General features: G+C 41.4%; 2 protein-coding genes across 3 annotated transcripts in view; one reads left to right on the top strand and one right to left on the bottom strand.

Moving 5' to 3' along the window:
• The window catches only part of piezo1 (piezo-type mechanosensitive ion channel component 1), a 125774-nt gene extending 111963 nt beyond the window's left edge, over positions 1-13811 (top strand). The window contains exons 35-51 of the mRNA XM_017458497.3: positions 286-401; positions 1662-1805; positions 2085-2343; positions 2750-2938; positions 3057-3312; positions 3477-3591; positions 3765-3912; positions 5083-5297; positions 5911-6069; positions 6533-6680; positions 7125-7313; positions 9636-9728; positions 9831-10003; positions 10098-10220; positions 10317-10396; positions 11365-11560; positions 12230-13811. Of these exons, the coding sequence (XP_017313986.1) occupies positions 286-401; positions 1662-1805; positions 2085-2343; positions 2750-2938; positions 3057-3312; positions 3477-3591; positions 3765-3912; positions 5083-5297; positions 5911-6069; positions 6533-6680; positions 7125-7313; positions 9636-9728; positions 9831-10003; positions 10098-10220; positions 10317-10396; positions 11365-11560; positions 12230-12485 (2859 nt within the window). The 3' untranslated portion in view covers positions 12486-13811. The remainder of the gene's footprint in view (positions 1-285; positions 402-1661; positions 1806-2084; positions 2344-2749; positions 2939-3056; positions 3313-3476; positions 3592-3764; positions 3913-5082; positions 5298-5910; positions 6070-6532; positions 6681-7124; positions 7314-9635; positions 9729-9830; positions 10004-10097; positions 10221-10316; positions 10397-11364; positions 11561-12229) is intronic.
• A 50-nt stretch (positions 13812-13861) lies between these two features.
• On the bottom strand, positions 13862-25393 carry ctu2 (cytosolic thiouridylase subunit 2 homolog (S. pombe)). Of its 2 annotated transcripts, none has more exons than XM_017458498.3 (15): positions 25141-25393; positions 24952-25026; positions 24651-24729; positions 24513-24572; positions 23087-23147; positions 22891-23000; positions 22046-22311; positions 20302-20437; positions 18722-18853; positions 17245-17336; positions 17028-17128; positions 15380-15521; positions 14765-14831; positions 14302-14360; positions 13862-14201 (listed from the first exon to the last, which is right to left on the bottom strand). In XM_017458498.3, the coding sequence occupies exons 1-15, from the start codon at positions 25194-25196 to the stop codon at positions 14138-14140; spliced, it is 1500 nt and encodes a 499-aa protein (XP_017313987.1). In that variant the 5' UTR covers positions 25197-25393; the 3' UTR covers positions 13862-14137. The 2 variants fall into 2 exon arrangements, with proteins under 2 accessions (XP_017313987.1, XP_017313988.1); XM_017458499.3 differs by having other exon boundaries at positions 24956-25026.
• Between the last annotated feature and the right edge of the window lie 53 nt (positions 25394-25446).

Raw genomic sequence — 25446 nt, 5'->3', positions numbered from 1 at the left:
CAAAATGCTCAATAAAACGTGCAGCTCATTTCCTTATAAAACTGCACACATTGTACCCGAGACCTTAAAGCAAAGGGTCGTCACACCATATATTGACTTTGCTTCATTTATTTCTGTTTACTGCTCTTTTTGGTTTTTTTTTTTATGTAGAAACATTTCATTTCATTATGTTTGAAGGCATGTTTGCTGTACAGAATTTCTCTGCATGTGCCTAAGACTATTGCACAGTACTGTATATTATAGTACGTTAACTTTATGGCATGAAATACTGTGTGTGTTGTGTAGGGGCCTGCAAGCGAGCCCACAGATGACCAGCTGTCTGAGGACAGTGAAAGCCTCACTTTGGACACGTGTCTAGATGAGACCGATACGGATCTTCTTAACATCAGCCATACTGCTAGGTGGGTCTCATCTACACTACACCTCACCGTATTACAAACGGGTGTTTTACCGTGTGTGTGTCCATGTGCTTGTGTGTGTGTATACACAGTTCCTTCCAGTATTGGAATAGCAAGGCTTGTATTTATGCTATACACTGAAGACATTTGGGTTTGAGATCAAAAGAATTCCAGCTTCATATTTACATCTAGACGTGTTAATCTACTTACAACATGGCACCTTTGGAACACCCAAAATTATAGGAACCGATAGTCTTAAAGTAAATAACACTTAATGTTTGGTTGCATATCCTTTGCTTGTAATAACTGCATCAGGCCTGCGACCCACTGACATCACCAGACTGTTGCATTCTTCTTTTCTGATGCTTTTCCAGGTTGTACAACTTCTTTCAGTTGTTGTTTGTTTTGGGGGGATTCTCCGTTCAGTCTCCTCTTCAGGAGGTGAAATGCATGCTCAGCTGGGTTAAGTTCTAAAACCTTCTCTTTTTTTTGCATGATGAAGTTCCTCCTGATTAAATTAGATGCATAAATTGGAAGTGTTTCTGTAGACTCCTGCATTCATTCTGCTGCGACCATTATAAGTTACATCATCACTAAAGATTAGTGAGCCTGCTCCAGAAGCAGCAATGCAAGTCCAAGCCATGACGCTACCTCCACCATGTTTCATAGATGAGCTTGTATGTTTTGGATCATGAGCCGTTAGTACACCAGAGGTTTCTTTCTTTTTTCAGGACGTTCTAAATTGTATTTGCCATGCCCAATGCTTATGCGATGGCTCTGATTTGATTTACCCTCTTTTCTCAGCTTCAAAATGGCTTGCATTTCTCCCATAGACAGCTCTCTGTTTTTCATGTTGGTTTATACCTTTTTAACAACAAATGCAGTCTTCACAGGCAAAACTAGTGACTCAAACCAAGAGTAGATATTCGGAGCTATTAATTGCTTAAATAATCAATCTTACAGGGCACACCTGGGCAGCAAGGGACACCTGTTAGTCACGTGTTTGAATATTTTTGATGACAGTGGGTGCAAACAAAAAGTGCCATGTTCTGAGTTGTTTAAACCAAATGTCTGGTGTGATCTTGAAAGTCTAGTCATCTTGATTAACTACTCCAGACAGGTTTCAAAACGTATCTTCACTAGACTTAACACAAGAACACGAGCAATGCTTGCACATTTTCTGTTTTTGTCATTCTACTTTTAGTCACAGTGATGATAGTGTAGTGAAATTTTATGTTATCTGACCTTCTCCTCTCTCTGTAGTGCTGATGAGCTGGATGACATCATTGAGTCTGAGGATCCACGAGCCCACAGCAGCATGACACTGTGCTCCCAGCCCACTATAGAGCTGGAGTTAGAAATACACCATCGGAAATCCAGAACAGCCAGCGAACTGCTCTCAGACAGGTAGGACTCGGAGCACACCCCCACACATGCACTTTAAACACTACTGGGAAAAAATTAAAGTAATTCTCAGCTGTAATGACAAAACATACTGCTTATGAGACGAACAAAATATCTTGTTTTTGTTCCAATTCTTTAACCTACACGATGTTTGAGTAGTTGTCTATCCCTGCCAGAGTTCTAGAGTGCCAAAGCAGCATTTTAAACCACAAAGAACATGGCAAAACTAACTAAAATGACAGATTTGTATGAATATTTATGCCCGTGTTTGTTCTGTTCCAGGCACTACGCTATTGAGGAGCTGGTGCAGAGTCGGGAGTTTTACGCCTCCCAGAACCGGCTGCTTAAGCTCATCTTTGCGCTGTGTAACGTCGTGGCTGGCCACTCGGAGCTCGTGTGCTACTTCATCATTGTGCTGAACAACGTGGTCACGGCCTCCGTCATATCACTGGTGCTGCCCATCCTAATCTTCCTGTGGGCTATGCTGTCAGTGCCGCGGACCTCTAAGAGGTTCTGGATGACTGCCATAGTTTACACAGAGGTGGGGAGCACACAGATCGGATCAACCTCTATTGTGCTGCGCTGTGCTGTGTTGTAAACAGATCAGTAGATATTAAAATGTTTTATCAGCACTATCAGCGGAGGGTTGTTTTCTGGCCAGTCTGGACTCAATCCTCAATCCGAGCACGTATTCTGCGTGTATAGTAAATCATCAGAGTTCATTAAATAACACTAACAGTATTGAGTCAATAATACATTACAAGCTTTTGAGATTTTATTCACTGGTTCAAAGAGTCCCGCAAATCCTTTGTTTTGTGAAGGGAGGTTGATTTATCAGTCCATCGTTTTCCTTGATGATTTATAACATCTTAGCATTAGGTCAAAAATGTTTTGCACTGGATGTGAATAAATTAGACATTGTTTCTGTCTCTCCTTGTCTTTCTAAGGTCATGGTGGTGGTCAAATACCTGTTCCAGTTTGGCTTTTTCCCCTGGAACAGTGAATACGAGTTGAAACTAAACGAGAACAAGCCCTACTTTCTTCCACGGATCCTCGGCCTGGATAAAACCGACAACTACATCCGCTATGACCTGCTACAGCTTCTGGCCCTTTTCTTCCACCGCTCTCTGCTCCAGGTAACCCAAGCCGTTCCCACTCTCCAACAAGGCATGTGTAGCTCACATCTCAGGAACTGTTCAGTCTTCTATTTGGGTGACCATTTTAGTTCAGAGTTTCTGGGTCTTTCCTTCTCAGCGTTACGGGCTGTGGGACCGGGAGGGGCCTCTGGAGGAGAAGAGTACAGAGGAGAAGAAGAAGAAGAAGAAAGTTGAAGAGATGATAGAGGACAAAACTGCTGAGCCTGATGAGGCCGAGTCACCAACAGACATAACGACAGAGACCCAGACTGAGCCTGAGGAGAATCCAAATGCAGAAATAACACCTGAACCCGAAGAGCCCAAGAAAAAAGGGGGATTTCTGCGCCTCCGCAAAAAGAAATCCTCAGACAAAGGTAATGTAAATAAGTAAACGTCAGAGACCACACTGACTACATTTGGCATGAAGGGAAAACAGTACACGTAATTTTTTCAGCCTGCTCTGTTGCTTTAACACACTTTGATGAAATTGTATGTGTTACTTCATAAGAACTATAAAGTAGTCTTTTATCTGTCCCAGATGCCACAGCAAAAGAAACCAAGAAGAAGAAGAAGGCCAAGGGCCAGCGCAGAAAGGAAGCCAGTAAAAAGCTAAAGGATTTTGGAGAAAAACTCAAAGGCTTTTTCATCTCTGTGTAAGGAAAACTCTGGTTCATTTACTCTGTACTGATTGGCCCAGTTGACATGATGCTTTAAAACAACTGCTTAATAATGCTTAATTATTAAACAACTGTTTAATAATGTAAAATCATTATGAATACAGTGTATCCACTTCTCTCTCTTTCTTTCATTTCTGTCTCTCTTTCAGAGTGATGAATACTTATAAACCAGCAAAGACGTTCATCCAGAACATCCTGCATACTGAGTACCGAGCTGCCACTGATGTCTACGCTCTGATGTTCCTCACTGATGTGGTGGACTTCATCGTCATCGTGTTTGGCTTCTGGGCTTTTGGAGTGAGTACGAATGTGTTTAGTGTTTATATACCGTACGCTCACTGATCAGTTTGATAGGAACACCTGTACACTCGCTCTTTCAGGCAATTATCCGGCCAATCGTGTGGCAACGTCACAATGCATAAAATCATGCCGATGCAGGTCAAGAACTCCAGTTGCTGTTCACACAAAACATCAGAATGAGGGAAAGAAAAGTGGTCTCTGTGCCTTTGATTGTGGCATGGTTGTTGCTGCCAGATGGGCTGGTCTGAGTATTTCTTAAACTGCTGATCTGGGAATTTCAAACACAACAGTCTCGAAAGTTTACACAGAATAGTGCGAAAAACGAAAAATATCTAGCGCGACAGTTCTGCTGGCGGGAATATTTCGGTTCGATTGGTTCTAGCTGACAGGAAGGCTACGTAACTCAAATATCCGCCCTTTACAACCACGGAGAGCAGAAAAGCATCTCAGAATGCACAACCTGCTAAACCTTGAGGAGGGTGCACTTCCACAACAGAAGCTACACTGAGCACAGACTCGGTGAAACTGGATCGGTAAAAATTGCTAGAAGACAATGCAGTCTTTATCAAGTGCCCAATTTCAGTTTGCCCAGTCTCTGCATGATCTTACGCATTGTGCTGCTGCCACGTGATTGGCTGAGTTCCCAATAAAGTAGCCAGTGAGTATCGCAGCTGAGCCACATGATTTGTTAGATTTGTTAAAACAGTGTCAGCATGTCATTGGATAAAGAAGCTTCAATATGTTGTTTTCTTTGTTGTTTTTATTGGCTCCAGATACTAGGACTGTCCTGATAATGTATTGGGAATTGCACTAGGTCTCGTCTCGGGCAAAGTGCTAACGATACCTGTAATACTCAAAAATGTATCGTAAAGTGCAATGTATCACTTATATACTTATTATATTTATTAATATTGATGTGCTGCTGTATAAATATATCACCAACCTTTAATAGGATTTTTTTATAGATAGAAAAAATAGAAATTCTTACTGACTTTCCATAAGCCTTTAGAGAAAAGTTTTTTTTTGGGGGGGGGGGGGGGGGGGGGGTTCGGGGTTTTTTTTTTTAGCAGTTCACGTAAAATTGACAGGTCACAATTGAAAAGAGTAAAAACAAGCTGCAGTGTGATGAGCAGGTGAGGGCTGAAGTGTGTGGGATTTTTGTCCCAGAAACATTCGGCCGCTGCAGACATCGCCACCTCACTTTCAGATGACCAGGTCCCCGAAGCGTTCCTCGTCATGCTCCTCATCCAGTTCAGCACCATGGTGATCGACCGCGCTCTCTACCTGCGCAAGGCCCTGCTCGGAAAACTCATCTTCCAGGTCATCCTAGTACTGGGCATCCACATCTGGATGTTCTTCATCCTGCCTGCAGTCACTGAGAGGTAAGGGCTTGAGCTATAACTTATTTGCTACATGTTAGTTATGCCTTGACTGACACAAGTGAATGTGCTTGGGATTAAAATAAACTAACATAGCAGATAACTATGACCCCGATTGACACGTGAAAACACATCATTTGGGTCACAATTATGTGTAATAAATCAGAGAGATTTTAGATACAGAGCTGATATATAAGTGTTTATTAAAGACAGATATTAGGACAGATATTCTCTAATGATTCTGCTTACATGTTTAGTGAATATTAATGCTATAAATGTAACCAAAATCTTTTCTCTTGCCCTTATTTAAGAGCTGGTTCATTACTTGATAAATTCACGTGAGGTCTGTTAGATTGCCCAGAGTAAATGATCAAGGGTAAGATTTCATGAAATCATTTCAGGAGAACATGTTCTGATCTTGATGCAGTTTCCTTTTCAAATAATGTATAAATGTAAACAGGATGAAATGAAACACTTAATATTTGAACAAGAACGCCTCGGAGAGAATCCCTGTAGATTTTTATCTTTAATGTAGATATTACTCTTCAAAATTTCTCTTTGCTGAACTTTAAAAAGAAAGAAAGACGCTACTTCTCTTTCCTCTTCATCTGTGCAGGATGTTCAGCCAGAACTTTGTGGCCCAGCTCTGGTACATTGTCAAGTGCATCTACTTCACTCTGTCTGCATATCAGATTCGCTGTGGCTACCCCACTCGCATCCTTGGAAACTTCCTCACTAAGAAGTACAACCACCTCAACCTCTTCCTCTTCCAAGGGTGAGACTTTGCATAATTATAACGGAAATATTTTTCACCTGTCAAAGAGTCTGGCAGGAGCTGTAGAGCTTAACGGCGGTTGCAGCTGCATTGGTAATGTTCAGCTAGTCTTTGAGCACATTTGAACTTTCATTTCAGCTTCTAGAAGGCAATCAGAGCGTGCCATTTTACAGAACCTAATTCAAGGTAGCATAATTGGATTTGGTGCAAATGTGCCATGGACAGCAATTGTGAAAGATTACAGTGACCCTCATTATATGAAATATGCCATGATATGACATGTTGACTAAATAGAACTGGTCTGTAATTAGGTTTTACAGTCAGTAATATAAAATAATGACAGTAGTAATGCTGCTTCAACAAGAAGTAATGCCATTTCCTCATTCTTCTCCGTTACTGTCTTGGTTATTATTGAGGTATTTTGATGAAGTATTTATAATGTATGTCTCTGTGTTGCTCCCAGGTTCCGCTTGGTTCCATTTCTGGTGGAGCTTCGGGCTGTAATGGACTGGGTCTGGACCGACACTACTCTCTCTCTCTCTAACTGGATGTGTGTGGAGGACATTTACGCCAACATCTTCATCATAAAGTGCAGTCGAGAGACTGAGAAGGTAGGGAGGCACATCAACGTTTGTGTGTTGATTAGGGTTCTGCACATCCTAGCTGATTCACTGAATTATCCTGTTAAAGGAGCTGGCAGGAACATAAACGCTCACTTTGTGTTTTGTCTGTGTAAGATTGTACCGTCTGACCAAAACATGTGCAACTAAGCTATAGCAAAAAAAACAGAGAGAGAGAGAGAGAGAGTCACACCTAAACCTGTCAGTGCCATTGTTTCACTATCTTTGGCTAATAGGCTTGATCCAACAATATAACTGCACAAGCCTTTTTTTCTGCGTTAAATGAACCTGACTCAAACCATTGGCTAATTAACACCGTATTTTAAAAAATGGTTTCATAGGAACAGGACATATTATAAATGTCCCTTTACTGGAGACACATGACGGATTGATATCAAATCAAAATATTGTCGTATAATCATGTTTTCTTTCCAGAAATATCCTCAACCGAAGGGCCAGAAAAAGAAGAAGATAGTGAAGTATGGAATGGGTGGGCTCATCATCTTTTTCCTCATCTGCATCATTTGGTTCCCCCTACTCTTCATCTCCTTGGTCAGATCAGTTGTGGGTGTGGTCAATCATCCCGTGGATGTAACTGTGACCGTCAAGTTGGGAGGCTATGAGGTAATGAAGTCAAAACATCATTAACAGGAATTCATTAAAGTCTATCAAACACTAACCGGGCGGCTGTGGCTCAGGTGGTAGAGCGGGTTGTCCACTAATCGTAGGGTTGGCGGTTTGATTCCCGGCCCACATGACTCCACATGCCGAAATGTCCTTGGGCAAAATGCTGAATGGGTGAATGAGAACCAGTGTAAAGCACTTTATAGAACTGCTAAGGTTAAAAAGCTCTATATAAGTGCAGACCATTTTACCATTTAACCCCCTGACACCCACCAACACACAACCTTTTTCAGCAAACAAACCCTAATGTTGACTAATGAGCACCACAACGTTCCTCCACAAACAAACCTTAATATTTATCAACACACCCCAACATTCTCCAGCAAGCAAACCCTAACATTTATCAACACACTTCAACAAACAAACCCTAACATTTGTCAACACACCCCAACATTCTCCAACAAGCAAACCCTAACATTCAACACACCTCAACAAACAAACCCTAACATTTATCAACACACCCCAACATTCTCCAGCAAGCAAACCCTAACATTTATCAACACACTTCAACAAACAAACCCTAACATTTATCAACACACCCCAACATTCTCCAACAAACAAACCCTAACATTTATCAACACACTTCAACAAGCAAACCCTAACATTCATCAACACACTTCAACAAACAAACCCTAACATTTATCAACACACTTCAACAAACAAACCCTAACATTTATCAACACACCCCAACATTCTCCAACAAACAAACCCTAACATTTATCAACACACTTCAACAAACAAACCCTAACATTTATCAACACACTTCAACAAGCAAACCCTAACATTCATCAACACACTTCAACAAACAAACCCTAACATTTATCAACACACCCCAACATTCTCCAACAAACAAACCCTAACATTTATCAACACACCCCAACATTCTCCAGCAAGCAAACCCTAACATTTATCAACACACCTCAACAAACAAACCCTAACATTCATCAACACACTTCAACAAACAAACCCTAACATTTATCAACACACCTCAACAAACAAACCCTAACATTCATCAACACACTTCAACAAACAAACCCTAACATTTATCAACACACCTCAACAAACAAACCCTAACATTTATCAACACACCCCAACATTCTCCAACAAACAAACCCTAACATTTATCAACACACCCCAACATTCTCCAGCAAGCAAACCCTAACATTTATCAACACACCTCAACAAACAAACCCTAACATTCATCAACACACTTCAACAAACAAACCCTAACATTTATCAACACACCCCAACATTCTCCAACAAACAAACCCTAACATTCATCAACACACTTCAACAAACAAACCCTAACATTTATCAACACACCTCAACAAACAAACCCTAACATTTATCAACACACCCCAACATTCTCCAACAAACAAACCCTAACATTCATCAACACACTTCAACAAACAAACCCTAACATTCATCAACACACTTCAACAAACAAACCCTAACATTCATCAACACACTTCAACAAACAAACCCTAACATTCATCAACACACTTCAACAAACAAACCCTAACATTCATCAACACACCCCAACATTCTCCAACAAACAAACCCTAACATTCATCAACACACTTCAACAAACAAACCCTAACATTTATCAACACACCTCAACAAACAAACCCTAACATTTATCAACACACCCCAACATTCTCCAACAAACAAACCCTAACATTTATCAACACACTTCAACAAACAAACCCTAACATTTATCAACACACCTCAACAAACAAACCCTAACATTTATCAACACACCCCAACATTCTCCAACAAACAAACCCTAACATTTATCAACACACTTCAACAAACAAACCCTAACATTCATCAACACACTTCAACAAACAAACCCTAACATTTATCAACACACCCCAACATTCTCCAACAAACAAACCCTAACATTTATCAACACACCCCAACATTCTCCAACAAACAAACCCTAACATTCATCAACACACCCCAACATTCTCCAACAAGCAAACCCTAACATTCAAGGACACACTAAAATCCTCAGCAAAGAAACCCTAATATTCAGTGGTACACACCAACATTCCAACATAGATCAACATTCTGCAGCTAATGCCAGCACGTGTATAAAGTTAATGAAATCTGATCTGCCGACTGAACCAGTGTGAATTGGGAAGAATATCGGTGAAGTGGGCAGAAATTTTGCTCCTGCTTATTGGATGATATTAGTTCTGGATACTTTGAGTGTTAATCATCCATAAAGTAAACTGAACATTTTGCCTATCTCTCCAGCCCCTGTTTACCATGAGTGTGCAGCAGCAGTCCATACAGCCTTTCACTGAAAAGGATTATGACCGCCTCACAGAGCAGTTTGGAAATAACGCAGTGAGTGTTTGTAGTTCCTCGGTCCTCTGTATAACCCAGTCATGACTGGACACTGTTTAATTGTATAATAATTTTACATTGCAACTCGTGTGTTTCACACAGGTGGCCATGCAGTTCATAACGCTGTACAGCTACGAAGACATCGTAACAGCCAACATTGATGGCAGTTCAGGCTCAGTGTGGAGAATCAGCCCTCCCAGCCGACAGGAAGTTATTAAGGAGCTGCTGAACAGCCCGGCAGACATGACACTGCGGCTGGCCTGGAACTTCCAGAGGTCAGCGAGAGCATTACAGCTTCCCTATAGCATACATGCTTCGAATTATATACAGATATATTACTTTGTGTCTGCCTTTGTCTGTATGGTAAAGGGACTTGGGGAAGGGTGGAACAGTGGAAAACACATATGACAAGTACGCCATTAGTTTGGAACCTGGAGATCCTGTGAGAGCCAACCTAGCCTCCCTGCTGCTGGGAAATCGCACTGAGCCAGTGTAAGTGTTGACAGAATGATTAGCCATCTACATGTTTGTGTTTGTGCTTACAGTATTTTTAGTTCATTATGCGGTTCATTGTCTCTCCCCTATTAGTCGAGTACCACACATGTTCCCCAACTACATTAGAGCCCCAAACGGAGCTGAAGCCAAGCCCGTCAGCCAGCTCTATGATGGTAAGTGTATTGTGTTTACAGAAAGACAAAAGCAACAGCAAACAATACTAATACTGCTAATGATGAAGAAAACAGGATAGGGTCCGTTTTATTTTTATCGGATAGATGCGTTTTACATATAAAATAGATGTATGGATGGATTGTTGTTTTTTAGCGTGATGGATGGAGGAAAAGCTTTTGGGATAGATAACAGCTGGTTGGATGGATGGATGGAAAGATTGATAGATGGTTTGGTGGATGGATAGATGAATAGATCCTTTTTAGACAGACGCTTAGATGGATGAATTTGTGAATAAATGTCTTAGGATGGATGGATGGAATGGTTTGGTGGATAGGGTAGATAGGGTATACTTTTTAGATAAATATTATGCTTAGATAGATGAATAAATGTGTGGATAATTGTTTTTGGATGGATGGATGGATAAAAGCATTTAGCATAGAGAAAGTGTACTTGGATGGATGGAGGTATGGTTTGTTGGATGAGGAGATGAATGGATGCTTAGATAGATGGATGAATTTGAGAATAACTGTTTTATATAACAAGGATGGATGGATTGAATGTTAGTTTGGTGGATGGGTAGATGGTTTAGTGCATGCATGCATGGATGGATACTTTTCAGATGGATAAAAGCGTTTAGCATAGAGAGAGTGTACTTGGATGGATGGAAAGCTCGATAGATGAATGGATGTTTTTAGACCGCTAAAATATGTTTAAATGGTAGGATGGATAGAATGATTGATGGATGGATCTGTGAAAGTAAAATAGTGGACTGATGGCGCACAGCTGACAGTGCTGCGGGAAGGTAATGAAGACAGGAGAGTACAGCTTCCTAAAATATTTGATTTATTGCCATTAAACATGTTTCCTCCATACTTCATTCACTCTTATCCACCTTACCATTATAAACTAAAGTACGTCATGAGCTGCTTGGACCCATGTGCTGATGTGCTGCTGTTGTTTGTGCCAGGAGAAGAGGAGGGCTATCAGGACGTGACGCTCTCTCTAATGAGGGATGGCTCTCTGAACGGCACCGGAGCTCAGGAGTGGTGGGACATCAGCATTGCAGACTGTGATGTGTCTGCAGGGGCCTGTGGAGTTTTACCCATGGTCATCTTTAATGACAAAGTGAGCCCGCCCAGTCTGGGCTTCCTGGCTGGATACGGGTAAGGAGCACCAGTGTGCAGTGAAGTAAGACAACACGAAAGCTGTCTCGAGGCAGTGTTCATTAAATCCAGCCCTGGAGAGACATGGTGCAGTAGAGTTTTGAGTTTTTCTTGCTCTGACATGGTCTAGGAATAGTAGTTGAGATGAATCCGGAGTTCTGGATTAGGAGAAATGCTAAATTGTGCGGCAATGTGCCATTCGGGGACTGAAGAACCACTGCCTTCAGCTAGTCTTCATGACTTTGTATGATATACAGTTGGATAGTTTGACCAACATATTATATATAATAACGCATTAAAGGGAGCAGCCAGCACTTTCCTGTGAGAGGTGTCTTTCCACTGAGGTTCCAGAACCGTTTCTAAAACAAACAAGAACTTTTAATATATTTTCTATTTATTTAATTTTTTTACAGCTTGATGCGCACACACTCAGGCTATATTTTACATTTATAACTTTACAATCTTCCACGGCAACACCAAGCCACCTCTGATATAAACCTGCTTTAGTAATGTGCTTCACCGATCAGTGTCCGGTCCCGGTTCAACACCGAGTTCTTGAACAGGTTCCAGCAGTGGAAACACACTTCTACATCACTATCCATGTTGTTCTTTTTACTCTCTTTTATAATCAGGACGTAACTGTTAGCGCTTCTTGTTCCCCTGCTGCAGGATCATGGGACTGTACGTGTCTGTGGTGCTGGTAATCGGTAAGTTCGTGCGTGGTTTCTTCAGCGAGATCTCTCACTCCATCATGTTCGAGGAGCTGCCGTGCGTCGACCGCATCCTCAAACTGTGCACGGACATCTTCCTGGTGCGCGAGACAGGCGAACTGGAGCTAGAGGAAGAGCTCTACTCCAAACTAATCTTCCTCTACCGATCGCCAGAGACGATGATCAAATGGACCAGGGAGAAGGACGACAACTAGTCTCCCACTTTTCTAACTAAATGGCCTTTTAGCAGCATCGCTTGGTGCAGGACTGGCCTACGTAAAGCATTTCCCCGTAGGCCTTTTTTGGATCCCGCTGGTTGAGCGGCGCTTCAGGGTGAATTCTCAGCTGTGACTTTTCCAAGTCATTAAACGGCTGTGACAATGTTTAATGAGCACAGAGTCCATGGCAATCTTATTCCTAACGCTGCTGAGCTGTGTTGACCGTGTGTATGAGACAAAGGGGACGTTTGGCTATGAAACTGACACTAGCTGGTGGTTTGTAGATTTCTGTGCATTGTGGCAGAGCTGTATTTGGAGACATTTCAGACAACATTTGAGGCCTGAACAGCCGTACTGAGTGAATGTGACCTTATACCTAGTCCCAATTCTGTCCCTCAGTGACAAACACTATTGTAATGTACTCCTGCTATAATGAAAATTAACCTAAATCTGTTTACATATGGAATGTTTCACACAGGAAGACATGTTTAAAATGGTTATGGGGGGGGGGGGGGGGGGGGGTAAGTTGATGCAGGAAAAATGGCTGTTACGTTCTAGGACTGGTTCATCAAAAAAAAATGTAGTGTTCCCCTTCCCCAAAGGTTTGAGCAACTGTTGTCAAAAAATTTAGTTTTGCACTGTAGTTTCAACACTGATGTAGCCAATAAGTAGTAAAAAAAAATCTTTACTGTTAGCTTTTACCACACAAGTCAGAGTGGAACTATCATCATGATGTAGGGTTAAAGTTAGGCTTAGCCCACCTCCTGTTCATGTTCATAGATTATAGTACATCACAGTGGGTTCTAAACCACATCACTGATCGACTGGATGCAACTTGAGACGTATTTACAGGCAAACATTTTGGGTACGACAAGACTCATTACTTGTTGGCTACTTAGCCTTATAGCTCCAGTGCAAAACTAAAGAAGGAAACCAAGTTGTTTTTTTGTTGTTGTTTTTTAAACAGCTGTCATGTTGCAAAGGAAATGACACTGTAGATCAAATCTGTCTAAACTACCGTATTACGTGACCATTACATGATGTTTTATGGACAGTGTCTTTCTACACCTCATTCTACACATTTATTTTCACTTGTCTTAACTGCCATTTAGCTACAATTGTGCCAACTAACTAATCAACGGTGGCTGGAGGGTTTACTATACAGGTTAAATGTCTTTTAAAAGATCTTTCTGCTTTATATTTATTCATATTTTCGTAATTTTCTACTTTCAAAAATGTGATTATTGAAAATTCTTGGTGACAGCCATTTTTCAAATTTACCAAATCTATCATTAAAATCAGCGATACACATCTGCATAATGATTCCTGCCTTCCTTTACCCTTCATGAAGCATTGGCGAGCAGTACATGCCATAAAAATGCTGCAATTTATTGCCGCCATAAAAAGTGATCAATAAAACATCATGTACTTTCATAATAACCAGTTAGATAGTGCAGAACTGGGTTTGGATTTTATTCACTTCAACAAAATCAAATTGATATAAAACGGAGGTCGATATGTAGTTAAATTAAATGGTCTTGTATAAAGCCATCTGTGCAATAAAATGCCAAACGTTTCCTCATGGTGTGCGTCACTGAACCGTGACCTTCGCTTGGCTGATACGACAAATAAACACCGTATCCGGCCAGCTATTCGTCATCTGCACCTCCGTCCTCTAATAGGAACTCGCCGATTTCCTTCTTCATCGCAGCCCTATGAAGTAACGAGAGAGATCATACATCAGACTGAGCAAAGGAGAGTCCATTTTAGGTTAAAAAAAATAAACAAACCCTATTATTTAAGCTTTATTCACCTCCTCTGGCGTTTCTCTGCCTCAGATGATATATACGGTGGCAAGGAGTCCACCGCTGTCTGCAAAACAACATCAACAGTGTGGACGAGTGTCTTTCTGCTTAAAATGGGTGTTAGAGACATGTTTCCTAATTCTGCTCGCTTAATAGTGAAGACAAGCAGCTGAAATTGAAAACACATATACATATCGAATTTGATCAGGAAGCATTTTCTGCCATCTGAACAAGGGTGGAAAAAGGAAATGAGAATTTGATTTAAGCCACTTGATTCTTGAGCAGTGTTCTGATATTTTCAGCTTCATTCGGTGGAAGACTGACCGTTTGGCATCGTATAAACATTTCTGGTATTTTACACAGTGATTCCTAGAAATGAATTCCTAGGGATTTTTAATTGAATACGCAGACTTTTTTTGTTTAAATAAAGGCTCTGTCAGTACAGAAATGCGTTAGCTGAGGTTTACTCACCATGTCTTTAATGGTCAGTCTGCAGCTGTAACACAGGAGACTCCTCAGGTCTGTAGCTCCAGGAGCCCTGATTGTCAAGTAAAGAACATCAGGATCAGTGGATAAATAACGACCCGTAAGAGGCCCATACAAGCATTTGTTTATCATTGATTATATTAGTTTGGGTGATGTATTCTGTTAGGAGTGCATGATAAACAATGCTAACACGAACAACTAAACTAAAAATTCAAGCTTGCGTGCATCTCTGACATCTGTGGCATTACGGACTTAGGAAAGACAGAGTGTGGCATTAACAAGAACAGCAAAGTCTCTCCCTCTGCTTTATAGCCAGTTGTCACACTTCTCTACCTTCAAGATCTAATACAGAGTAAAGACGGGGGATGGGCTGACACTTTCACACACACAGCCTGATAAATTCTGTAATTACACCAGTCAGTAATAGCAGTGATTTGCATGACTGAGGAGAGAATGAGTCTCGTCTCATTATCAGATGCATGTTCTGTTGCTCCTGGTGTGGTGTTAAGCTACAACATATGCATACACACACACACACACACACACACCTTGCTGTCATGACCTGGAGTGAACCCCAAAATGAAATGATGTTCCACTCACCTGGATGTGGAGCAGCAACCTCCATCCCCACAAGCTTGTTTCTGCCCCTGACAACAGCCCGCGTCAGTTCGGCCAGTTTTCTCCACTGTACCCCGAGACAGCTGCTCCGACATCAGTGTGGCGTGGCACGCAGAGGCATCGTCTACACAGAAAATGAGTGACGGTTTGACTGTTACACAGTGTTCATGCTGGCAGCAATGCTGCAAGACAATCCGGCAAATTATAGAGACAGGAACACAGTGTGAGGTGGGCGGAGCCAACTTAGAATAAAGTCGTGGTGAATATAAACAGGAAAGTGGGACACTTTCTATACACTATATGTATACTGTGATATAAAATGTTTTAAATTGTGCCCGAAAAAAACATCACAAACGGTACTAATGTTCGTATGATTACACTCCATTACAGGCTGGAAAATGCTAAAGTTGAGAAAATGCTTTGCAAAATGCAAAAGCATTTACTTCTCCCCTGAAGAAGCTATTTCACATAACATTTACATATAGTCTACAAGACACAATAATAACTGAATTTACACACATGAACCAGTTCAAATGTTTACACACGATTTATTCTTACTCCCGTGTGTCGTTACCTGGATGATCAGCGACTGTGTTTATGTTCTGTGAGAGTTGTTCATGAGTCCCTTGTTTGTCCTGAGCAGTTAAACTGATCACTGTTCTTCAGAAAAATCCTCCAGGTCCTGCACGTTCTGTACTTTTCCAGCATCTTCTGCATATTTGACCTCTTTCCAGCAGTCTCTATATGATGTCGAGATCCATCTTTTCACACTGAGGACGACTGAGGGACTCGTACACGACTATTACAAAATGTGCAAACACTCACTGACGCTCCAGGAGGCGACACGATACATTAAGAGCCAGGGGGGTGTAAACTTTTGAACAGGATGATCAGTGTAAATTAGTTTGTTTAAAAATCTTAATTTTTCATGAATGAAAATGATGTACATGTTTCTTAGAAGACAAAGTGCTAATTTACATCCCCCCGATTCTTAATGTAGCGTGTTATCTTCTTGCGCGTCAGTGAACGTTCGCACCTTTTGTAATAGTCGTGTACGAGTCCCTCAGTCGTCCTCAGTGTGAAAAGATGGATCTCGACATCATATAGAGACTGCTGGAAAGAGGTCAAATATGCAGAAGATGCTGGAAAAGTACAGAACGTGCAGGACCTGGAGGATTTTTCTGAAGAACAGCGGGCAGTTTAACTGCTCAGGACAAACAAGGGACTCGTGAACAACTCTCACAGAACATAAACACAGTCGCTGATCATCCAGGTAACGACACACGGGATTAATAATCAAGCGTATGTAAACTTTTGAACTGGTTCATTTGTGTAAATTCGGTTATTATTGTATCTTGTGGAGTATATGTAAATATCTGTTTATATGTGAAATAGCTTATTCAGGGCAGAACTAATAAAAAACTAAACGCAATTTTCATGATGCCTCTTTTTTATTATTATTATATTATATAGAACATCTATAATAAAATGCTTCAGATAGGAACCGTTGTGACGATATAGAGATCAAAAAGAAATAATGATCGCTCACGTGAAGAAGGAGCATCTACTCGAGCTTTGTGCGGTGATAAATATCTACGGTGTGAAAACAGGGTTTAGTGCTGCAACTTGCCTGCTTTGGTGTCGAGGGCACAGAGGCAGAGGAGGCACTTAGCAGCAGGTTCTGTGGTAGAGCTCTGAGGAGGACACGCTGTGTGCAGCTTCTCACTTGTTCTAGAAAGAAACCGGTGGCTCAAATCAAATACTCTCTCACATGGATGTGCAATCAAAAAACAAACACCGCACGCGTCTGAAGCCGAATGGAAACGGTTAGGTTTTGTCATAACTACCTGTACACAGTGCTGACAGTGGAGGGAAAGTCAGCCTGGAGTTTGACCACAAAGCTCTCGGTCAGCCGCTGGATACTCGCTTTATCAGCAGTCTGATACGGAAAAAAGCACGCAGAGCGAAACGCCAACATCAATCAAACTAGAAGGCTGAAAGCTAGATGAGATCATTTCCTCCTGTTTCCATAGACAGACATAATAAAGACCCAGATAAATGATGACATCATCCTACACACATACTGCTGCTTCCACGCCAAGTTTTATATTCGAACGTAAAAAGATTCGTAAACAGAACCAAATGCAGACCCATTTCCTGAAACACCAAGTTCCACATTAAAAGTTTTTTTTTTTTTTCTTATTGCGTTAACACTCCTCACTTCTGGTTGTATTTATCCTAACCACTAGTCACGTTCTAATATTTTAAAGTCCCCCAAAGGTGAAAAAGGAGAAAATTGCTTTTAAATATTTGATTCTGACTGCGGCACAGGAACATCTAGGACATTTCGAGAGCTGCGATCTGATTACACGGCTTATTTCGATTTCATTCAACGAGTAGCTGAAAGCAGGACAGAAAGAATGATGAGTCTTTTTACCACCACGTTTTTGTTAAACTGGCTCCTTAACCAACGTTATCTTTGCAGAAAGCCAAGGCAAGATTAAAAAAGACAAATATAAACATATCCATATAGTTTGGGTGAAATATATATTTATGCTTTCTTCAAAATGAAGCATCGAAGTATGTTATAGGCAGAAAAACCCAATTCTGTCCAAAACCTGTTTGCCAGGACTAAGTCGGAGAAACATCCGACTGGTTTTCCCAAACATATGTGAAAAGTGTTAACCTTTAAATATTGGCACCCAGAGCAGTGGCTTCAGGAGTGCACACTACTCTGTTGACTATCGAGGGCTTTAATGTTACTGTGTAATACATACACGCCTACTACCCTGTGATTTACTATGGACAGTGTTCGCCTGGATGAAGTCTTCCTTCAGCTTTGGCGCACCTGGTGGGTGTTGTAACAGAGCTCTGATAAATGATGCCACCTCGCCGTCCTTCTGTAGCTCACTGGAGAAAAACCAAACTGCGGAGCCTTGACACTTCACTGATGTCTGTGGCATTGTAGCAGTAAGAAAGACAAAGTGGGGAAGTAACTGTGCTGCACTCCATCCCTCCCTCCCTCCCTCTGTCTACTTTATAGCCCAACATCACACCTCGCTAGTTTGATAAATGTAGACAATTAAACCTCATGGCCAAAATCATGCACACTCCCTGAGCACATGGACATTCATACTACTTCTGAGGTAACACCTTATACAATGTTTACTACTAATAAATAAATGAAAGCTAGTACTGGACAGGTCTGCGTTTGCTAAAATTCTAATCACGCCCGGGAGTAATAGCAGAGATTTGCAAGACTGAAGTATAATAACTTCGGTCCTGAGAGTAAAAGCTGCAGCGAGCGTCCGGCTTAACGCTCACCTTGGTGTCCAGGCCTGGGATGAAGACAGACTGTACTTCAAACAGCCGGTTATAGAAGCCGATCTCTTTTGAGGAGTAATCCCTCATGGGGCGCACCATCACCACGTCACCGTACCGCGAGTCTGAGAAAGCCTGGCAAACAGAAACGGATGGATATTTACTATGTCTCCGTATCTGGCACGAGACAGAATAAGCAGTTCCAGATTTTGCTCAAGGGCCTAATAATGTCTCTCTGGCAGAACACACAGAACCACAACTGCCGTTATGACAATGGTTTCACTTTTGTGGTTGTTTACTTTTGCAGAGCAGTACACGTTATTTTTTAACGAGACAACGTTTTGGCGTTACGGTTCATCATGCCATGATGCATAAAATCCTGAGTACATCCCGGGTAATATTCAGCATTTCCTGAAAGAGATGTAGACAAATCACAGACAACCTGTAAACAGCCACCGATGGGCAAGTATGTAAAGTAACAAACTATATGGACTCTCGTTTTACAGGTACGGCTTTTGGAGTGGAGTTTATTCAACTTCACTAAACGTATTTACTTATTAACGTCCGTCTTCAAACTTTGAGCCGCACATCCTACCCGAGTGTAACGATACGGTGTACCACATCAACGAACATCGAACAATTCGTTCAACAGGCTGCGTAATAAAGTGGGCCGTTTCTCATAAAATAGGACTGAATAGTAGGTGAGGTGTAATAAACATTTTAACTTACTCAAGCCCACACTCAGTAAGCTTCCTTTTTAACTTCACTTCTTTTTTTTTTTTTTTTTTTTTTTAAACACACTTCCTTTAGCCACACTGTTTTTCATGAGCTAATACACAGGCATGCCAGCGTACTAGTATAATATGGTATGCCCTTGCACAGACGATGTAGACAAAAACATGAAGACAGACACAATCCTTCGCTCTCCCTCTCCTCTCCCGCTCCCTCTCTCAAGACAGCATTGGCTGATTCAATCTGGGTTTTAAAAAAATCAACACAATGATTGAGGAGTTATAGCTGTATAGCCGCAGGTATGAAACTCTACTCAGTACTTCAGACATGCCCCTTGAGACACACACACACCAGCAGAGTTGCCAGGGTTCTTTTGTATGTTTTTTATTTTACACCAAACTGAGGCGGTTTTGAAACGAGGCTGTGGGTGGAAAAAATTAAGGCGTTAAAGGGATAGTTCACCCAAAAATTAAAAATCCTGTGCAAAAAAAAAAAAACCACCTCAAATTAAGTCTTTGTTCACAAAATATCTCCACTTCCGCGTAGATCTCAGACGCTTGCGATATTCGTTATTTCTGCAGACGAAAGCAGCTGATGCGCCTCTATTTTGCTCTGCAATGTCCTGTTTTCTATTTTTATAAAAGTGTCGAGCAGTACGTGAGAAGCCACATAAGCAAGTCTGTTTGAGACAATCTGATGCAAGTGGGATGATTTACACATGCAGTTTGCACATGTTAAAATGTAAGCTACAAAGTTCCCTTGTTTGTTAGGCACATCAGCCTTGTAGTGCCAGTGCAATACCAAAGATGTTTAATTAATCTTATTTAATTAGTCTGTGTGTGTGTGTTTACCGTATCAGCTGCCAGCGCTGCCCCTCGTCCCAGAGAGATGTTAGTGAGCAACTTGATGGCCAGACGTGTACAGCTGTCTCCGAACATCACCTTGGAGTAGCCGTTTATTCGGGCAGTGTGCAGTATCAGGTGCTGCCTACACACACACACACACACACACACACTACAGATTACCATACCCAGAGCAGCTTTAGTGGTCTTCTGGATCCTACAGAAAGTCCAAACCCTGCCTCTCTTTCTCATACATGCTCTCAATCATTTTGTGTTTTCATTAAACTTTGCAAGCACTCAGAGTTATTGACTGGAGCTGAACTCAGAGCACACTTCAAGGCCCTGCTTTTCCCAGATGACTCAGACGCCACCGACAAGGAAAGGCAATGGGGGATTCTGGGGGATGGGGGAGGCGGCAGATGGGGAGAAATGTGGAGTGGAGACAGCAATATAAATGATGAAAAATGAAAAAGGAGAAAGACCTGCCATACTATTGTGCTATTAAAGTCTCTGACGTGATTCTTCCACAGCTTGAGTGTTTGAATGGCGTGCTTATGGAAACTGAATTAAACAGGATGAATACAGAAATAACTTTTTATGCTTCACAAATCCCACCTACTCGCTTCAACTGGGACATGGCAAATTTAAATTAAAAAAAAAGAGGAGAAAATATAGCTGCAAGCAGCGATGACAGGGGCCAAGCACCGAAAGCAAGTCATGTTTATAGGGTACTAAAAGGATAGATGGTCGAGATGGCCTTGTAAAGTGTAACACACTATTATTACTGCTACTAAAACAGGCAGTTATGGTGGAGAAAAAGTTGAGCTTTCTTGTGCATTTAAATGGAACCAAAAATCCATGCAGATATTTCAATAAACTCATATTAAACATGAATTGATTGTAATGCCTTCTACAATACTGACCGCACACTCTCAGGGAAAAAGGGTCCTGAACTCCAATCCTTGTCCTTAGAGTGGTACCCCGAGTATACACTTTATGTATCTTTAGTGTGTATTTTTCACCTAGTAAGGTGCATATATTTTACCTTTCCTCTGGCTTTACTCTAAAAGGTAATTACAGTTCAATTATCTACTTTCAGTCTTCATTAAAGGTACATTACATCCACATTTCCAGGTGAAAGTTACTTTTACAGGTACAAAACATAAGGGAAGGCTATGGGTCCACCCAACCTCCTGTTCTTGGTTTATGTATGTGTGGATGTTACTTTGACACGTACTACCTACCTAACCATTGTTATAGACCAAGTCCGCCCTTTCATAGCAGCAGTATTCCCTAATGGCGGTATTCCCTGGTTTTAATGTTACAGCTGATCGGTGTATGCACTAATAATTTAATTTAAATGTTTATGCTGGTTAAAGTAAGTTAATCATGTAGAACATGAACACTATAAAGACATTCCTTCAAAATGATATAAAAGAAGCACAGAAAAATGTGTTTCTGAAAGAATGAAGGTGGTGGACACATTTTGTGCCATAATAAAAGTCTTTCATTTTCATTACTGAACGTTAATGAGTTCGGCCCTTGCATTTTTCTATTCTAGAACATATCTAAACATCTTAAAATGGCAGAAAAATATAATAAAAATATGACTAAGAAAAATTACAATAGTGAATCACAACAAGTCTTGGTGCTTGTCCGCCTACCATTGTAACTATATGTTTTATACTTTATTATAATGAGTAGCTGCTATACGTCTTTAATGTCATGATGCAGATGGTGTAGTAGAGCTCACCTCAGTGTGTGCAGCATGTCCTGTTTGGCTGTTAAGGTTTTCAAAGTGGAGAAGAGTCCCTCCAAAGCCAATTTGTGTTCAAGCTTGTATGTGGAGGCCTGCAGGCTAAGTTGGCCTAGTGCACCTTGGGATTCCTCCACTGTAGGCTTCCCATGGCCCTGGGTTACTTCAGACCGGATGTGCTGATCCACTGCTGCTTTATAGCTGGAGCCGGGCTGCTCCCGTCTATACACAGGCTCGAGTACTGACTCGGGAAGAGTAAAGACCTGAGACACAGCCACGAACACGACACTGCAGTCGTTAGAACAGCTCAAACTCAAACACTGCTAAGGTAATAAGAATGAAGGTCAAATGCTTCGTCTTGTGTTTCTGAGTGACAATAGCAACAATTGCATACGCATATCAAAAGCATGCTATCTGGGGATAGAGGAGATAATGAACAAGATGATGCAACTGCCTGAAAGGAGACATGGAAATGACAGTCCTGCTCCAAAAACAGAAATAATGAGGCCAAAACAAATGATGTGAGAAAAGATCAAAGCATTAACAAGCACAGAGACTTGTAATGTGGGACTGCATTGTAATTAGAACAGGCTCGTTTCAGGAGTTGTGACACACAAAAAAAAAAAAACAGGAGTGCACATGACCGGAGTCAGAGAACTCCCATCCAAAAATCTTTTGCAGATGCTGATCATTTTTGCTTCCTGATATCTGAAGTGGGACCATGGTGCAGCGAGCAGAAGCATGCTGGAATTACCTTTACAAAACTCAAAACCAGTTAGCATAATGGCGGGGAAATACACTCACTGGTCACGTTAAAATGTCTCTTTCCTGAGGCTCGTTACCTGTTCCAGTGGGACGATGTGGTACGGCAATCCAGTTGTTCTGAAGATACTCTCCAACTGAACTACAGCCTTCTCCCTCTCCTCAGCATTCTGACCACACACACCACCCTCTAGCTCAGAGAATAGATTAGCTGAAACACCTTCATTATGCTAAGAGAACACTATTCTGTTGCAGTATTACTGTAACTGTAATTACCATCTATGTAGATAATGCCAGGCATAAATCTTAACTTCTTGGGTGCCTCCCGACTTAAACCCTGCAAACAGGGAGGACATTTCCGTCACCTGAGGTGGTGCATAATGGATGTGGTCGTTTCATATTAAATACCGGTCTGAAATTAATTTTACGACATACACCGATCAGCCAGAACATTAAAACCACTGAGAGGGGAAGTGAATAACATTGATTATCTTGTTACAATGGCACCGGTCAAAAGGTGGGATATATTAGACAACATGTTAACAGTCAGGTCTCGAAGTTGATGTGCTAGAAGTAGGAAAAAATGGGCAAGCATAAGGATCTGAGCGATTTTGACAAGGGCCAAACTGTGATGGCTAGATGACTGGGTCAGAGCATGTCCATAACGGCAGGTCTTGTAGGGTGTTTCCAGTATGCAATGGTTAGTAACTACCACAGGTGGTCCAAGGAAGGACAGCAAGTGAACCAGTGACAGGATCAGGGGCGTCCAAGGCTCACTGGTGCGTGTGGGGAGCAAAGGCTAGCCCGTCTGGTCCGATCTCACAGAAGCACTACTGTAGTGCCCATGCTGACCACTGTACACTGCCGAAAGCACCTACATTGGGCACATGAACATCAGAACTGGACCATGGAGCAAAGAAAGGAGGTGGTCTTGTTTTACGAATAACGGTTTCTTTTACATCGTGTGGACAGCCGGGCACGTGTGTGTCGCTTACCTGGGGAAGAGATGGCACCAGGATGCACTATTGGAAGAAGGCAATCCAGGGAAGCCGTGTGATGCTCTGAGTAGTGTTCTGCTGGGAAACTTTGGGTTCTGGCATTCATGTGGATGTTACCTACCGCCTACCTAAACTCTGTTGCAGATCAAGTAAACCCTTTCATGCCAACGGTATTCCATAATGGTAGTGGCCTCTTTCAGCAGGATAATGCACCCTGCCACGATACAAAAATGGTTCAGGAATGGATTGAAGAACATGACAAAGAGTTGCAGGTGTTGACCCGGCCTCCAAATTCCCCAGATCTCAATCCGACCGAGCATCTGTGGGATGTACTGGACAAACAAGTCCGATCCATAGAGGTCCCACATCGCAACTTACAGAACTTAAAGGATCTGCTGCTAACGTCTTGGTGCCAGATACCACAGCCCACCTTCAGAGGTCTTGTGGAGTCTATGCCTCGACGGGTCAGAGCTGTTTTAGTAGAACAAGGAGGATCTATACAATATTAGGCAGGTGGTTTTAATGTTATTGCTAATCGGTGTACAGCTACACTTGCATTCAATAGCAGATATCTTATTAGCTGTATGGCTTTTTTTTTTTTACTGTTTTATTTATGTTCGTAGACTGGCAAAAAAATTGAGCTAGCTTAATTTATTAAAGGTTGAGCAGTTATTGTGATATGAAAATAGCTGATGACTGCTTACCTCTTGAACTTGTGCTAACATGCAGCTTGATACTGGTCCTCCAGAAACAGCCAGCAGCACCTAAAAGATAGTCACCAATAACTTAAATAGTCCATGTCAAATTCATAGAAGATAATTTTGCTTTATATCTATGCTTGCCTTCTCTCCGGGAAAGAGAACACGATTCTTCCCTAGCATGGCCCGGAATTTATGTTTGAAGTACTCCTTGAAACAGCCCCTAATTTTAAAAAAATAAAAATACAAACAAACCCTTACTACACATGATGATGATTTCAACAGCTTTTGAGCACATGGTGATGTTTTTATAGAAATTCCAGATCCTGCATTGGGATGTGAATGAGGTTAACAGGAAAATCTCTTCCCCCAGGGCTCATTATCGGTTGTGGAGGCAATAGTAGATCAACATTACATTTGATAGACTGAATTTGACACTATTTACCTACAAAAGGCATCTCCCACTCGAATGATGAGCACTGCAGTGCCCTCTTTGCACTTCATACATTTCTTTGATACCCTAGAATCACAGACGGTTTAACACAACATATAAGTTATACCTTCATAAGATATATCCGTCATCTATAACCTGTATGACCTTAAAATCTCAAACAACTCATGTAAATAAACTCACGCCGGCAGAGATTTTTGTTCTAAGACGCTATCGTACTCTTCGTCAACCTGGCACATGATTAACGTTGTTGTTGTTGTTGTTTTAAAAACTGAATTAACTATACACTTTCATCTCAATAATACCGAAATTACACATTTAAATAATAATAAAAAACTTTAAAAACGACTAATAAAACTACCTAACGTGCTAGCTACATTGGCGCTCTTCGATGACGCGTTAACTCCGCGTCTTCCCCTGGCGCTTTTTAGTGACGCTACATTATTGTCAGTTCGGCTGTTCTGCTGCTTATTTGTCAGTTTGCTTTTT

This window comes from Ictalurus punctatus, chromosome 27 (genome assembly GCF_001660625.3).
Source record: "Ictalurus punctatus breed USDA103 chromosome 27, Coco_2.0, whole genome shotgun sequence".
In the NCBI taxonomy this organism is placed as follows: Eukaryota; Metazoa; Chordata; class Actinopteri; order Siluriformes; family Ictaluridae; genus Ictalurus; species Ictalurus punctatus.
This window is presented reverse-complemented; position numbering and strand designations above follow the sequence as displayed.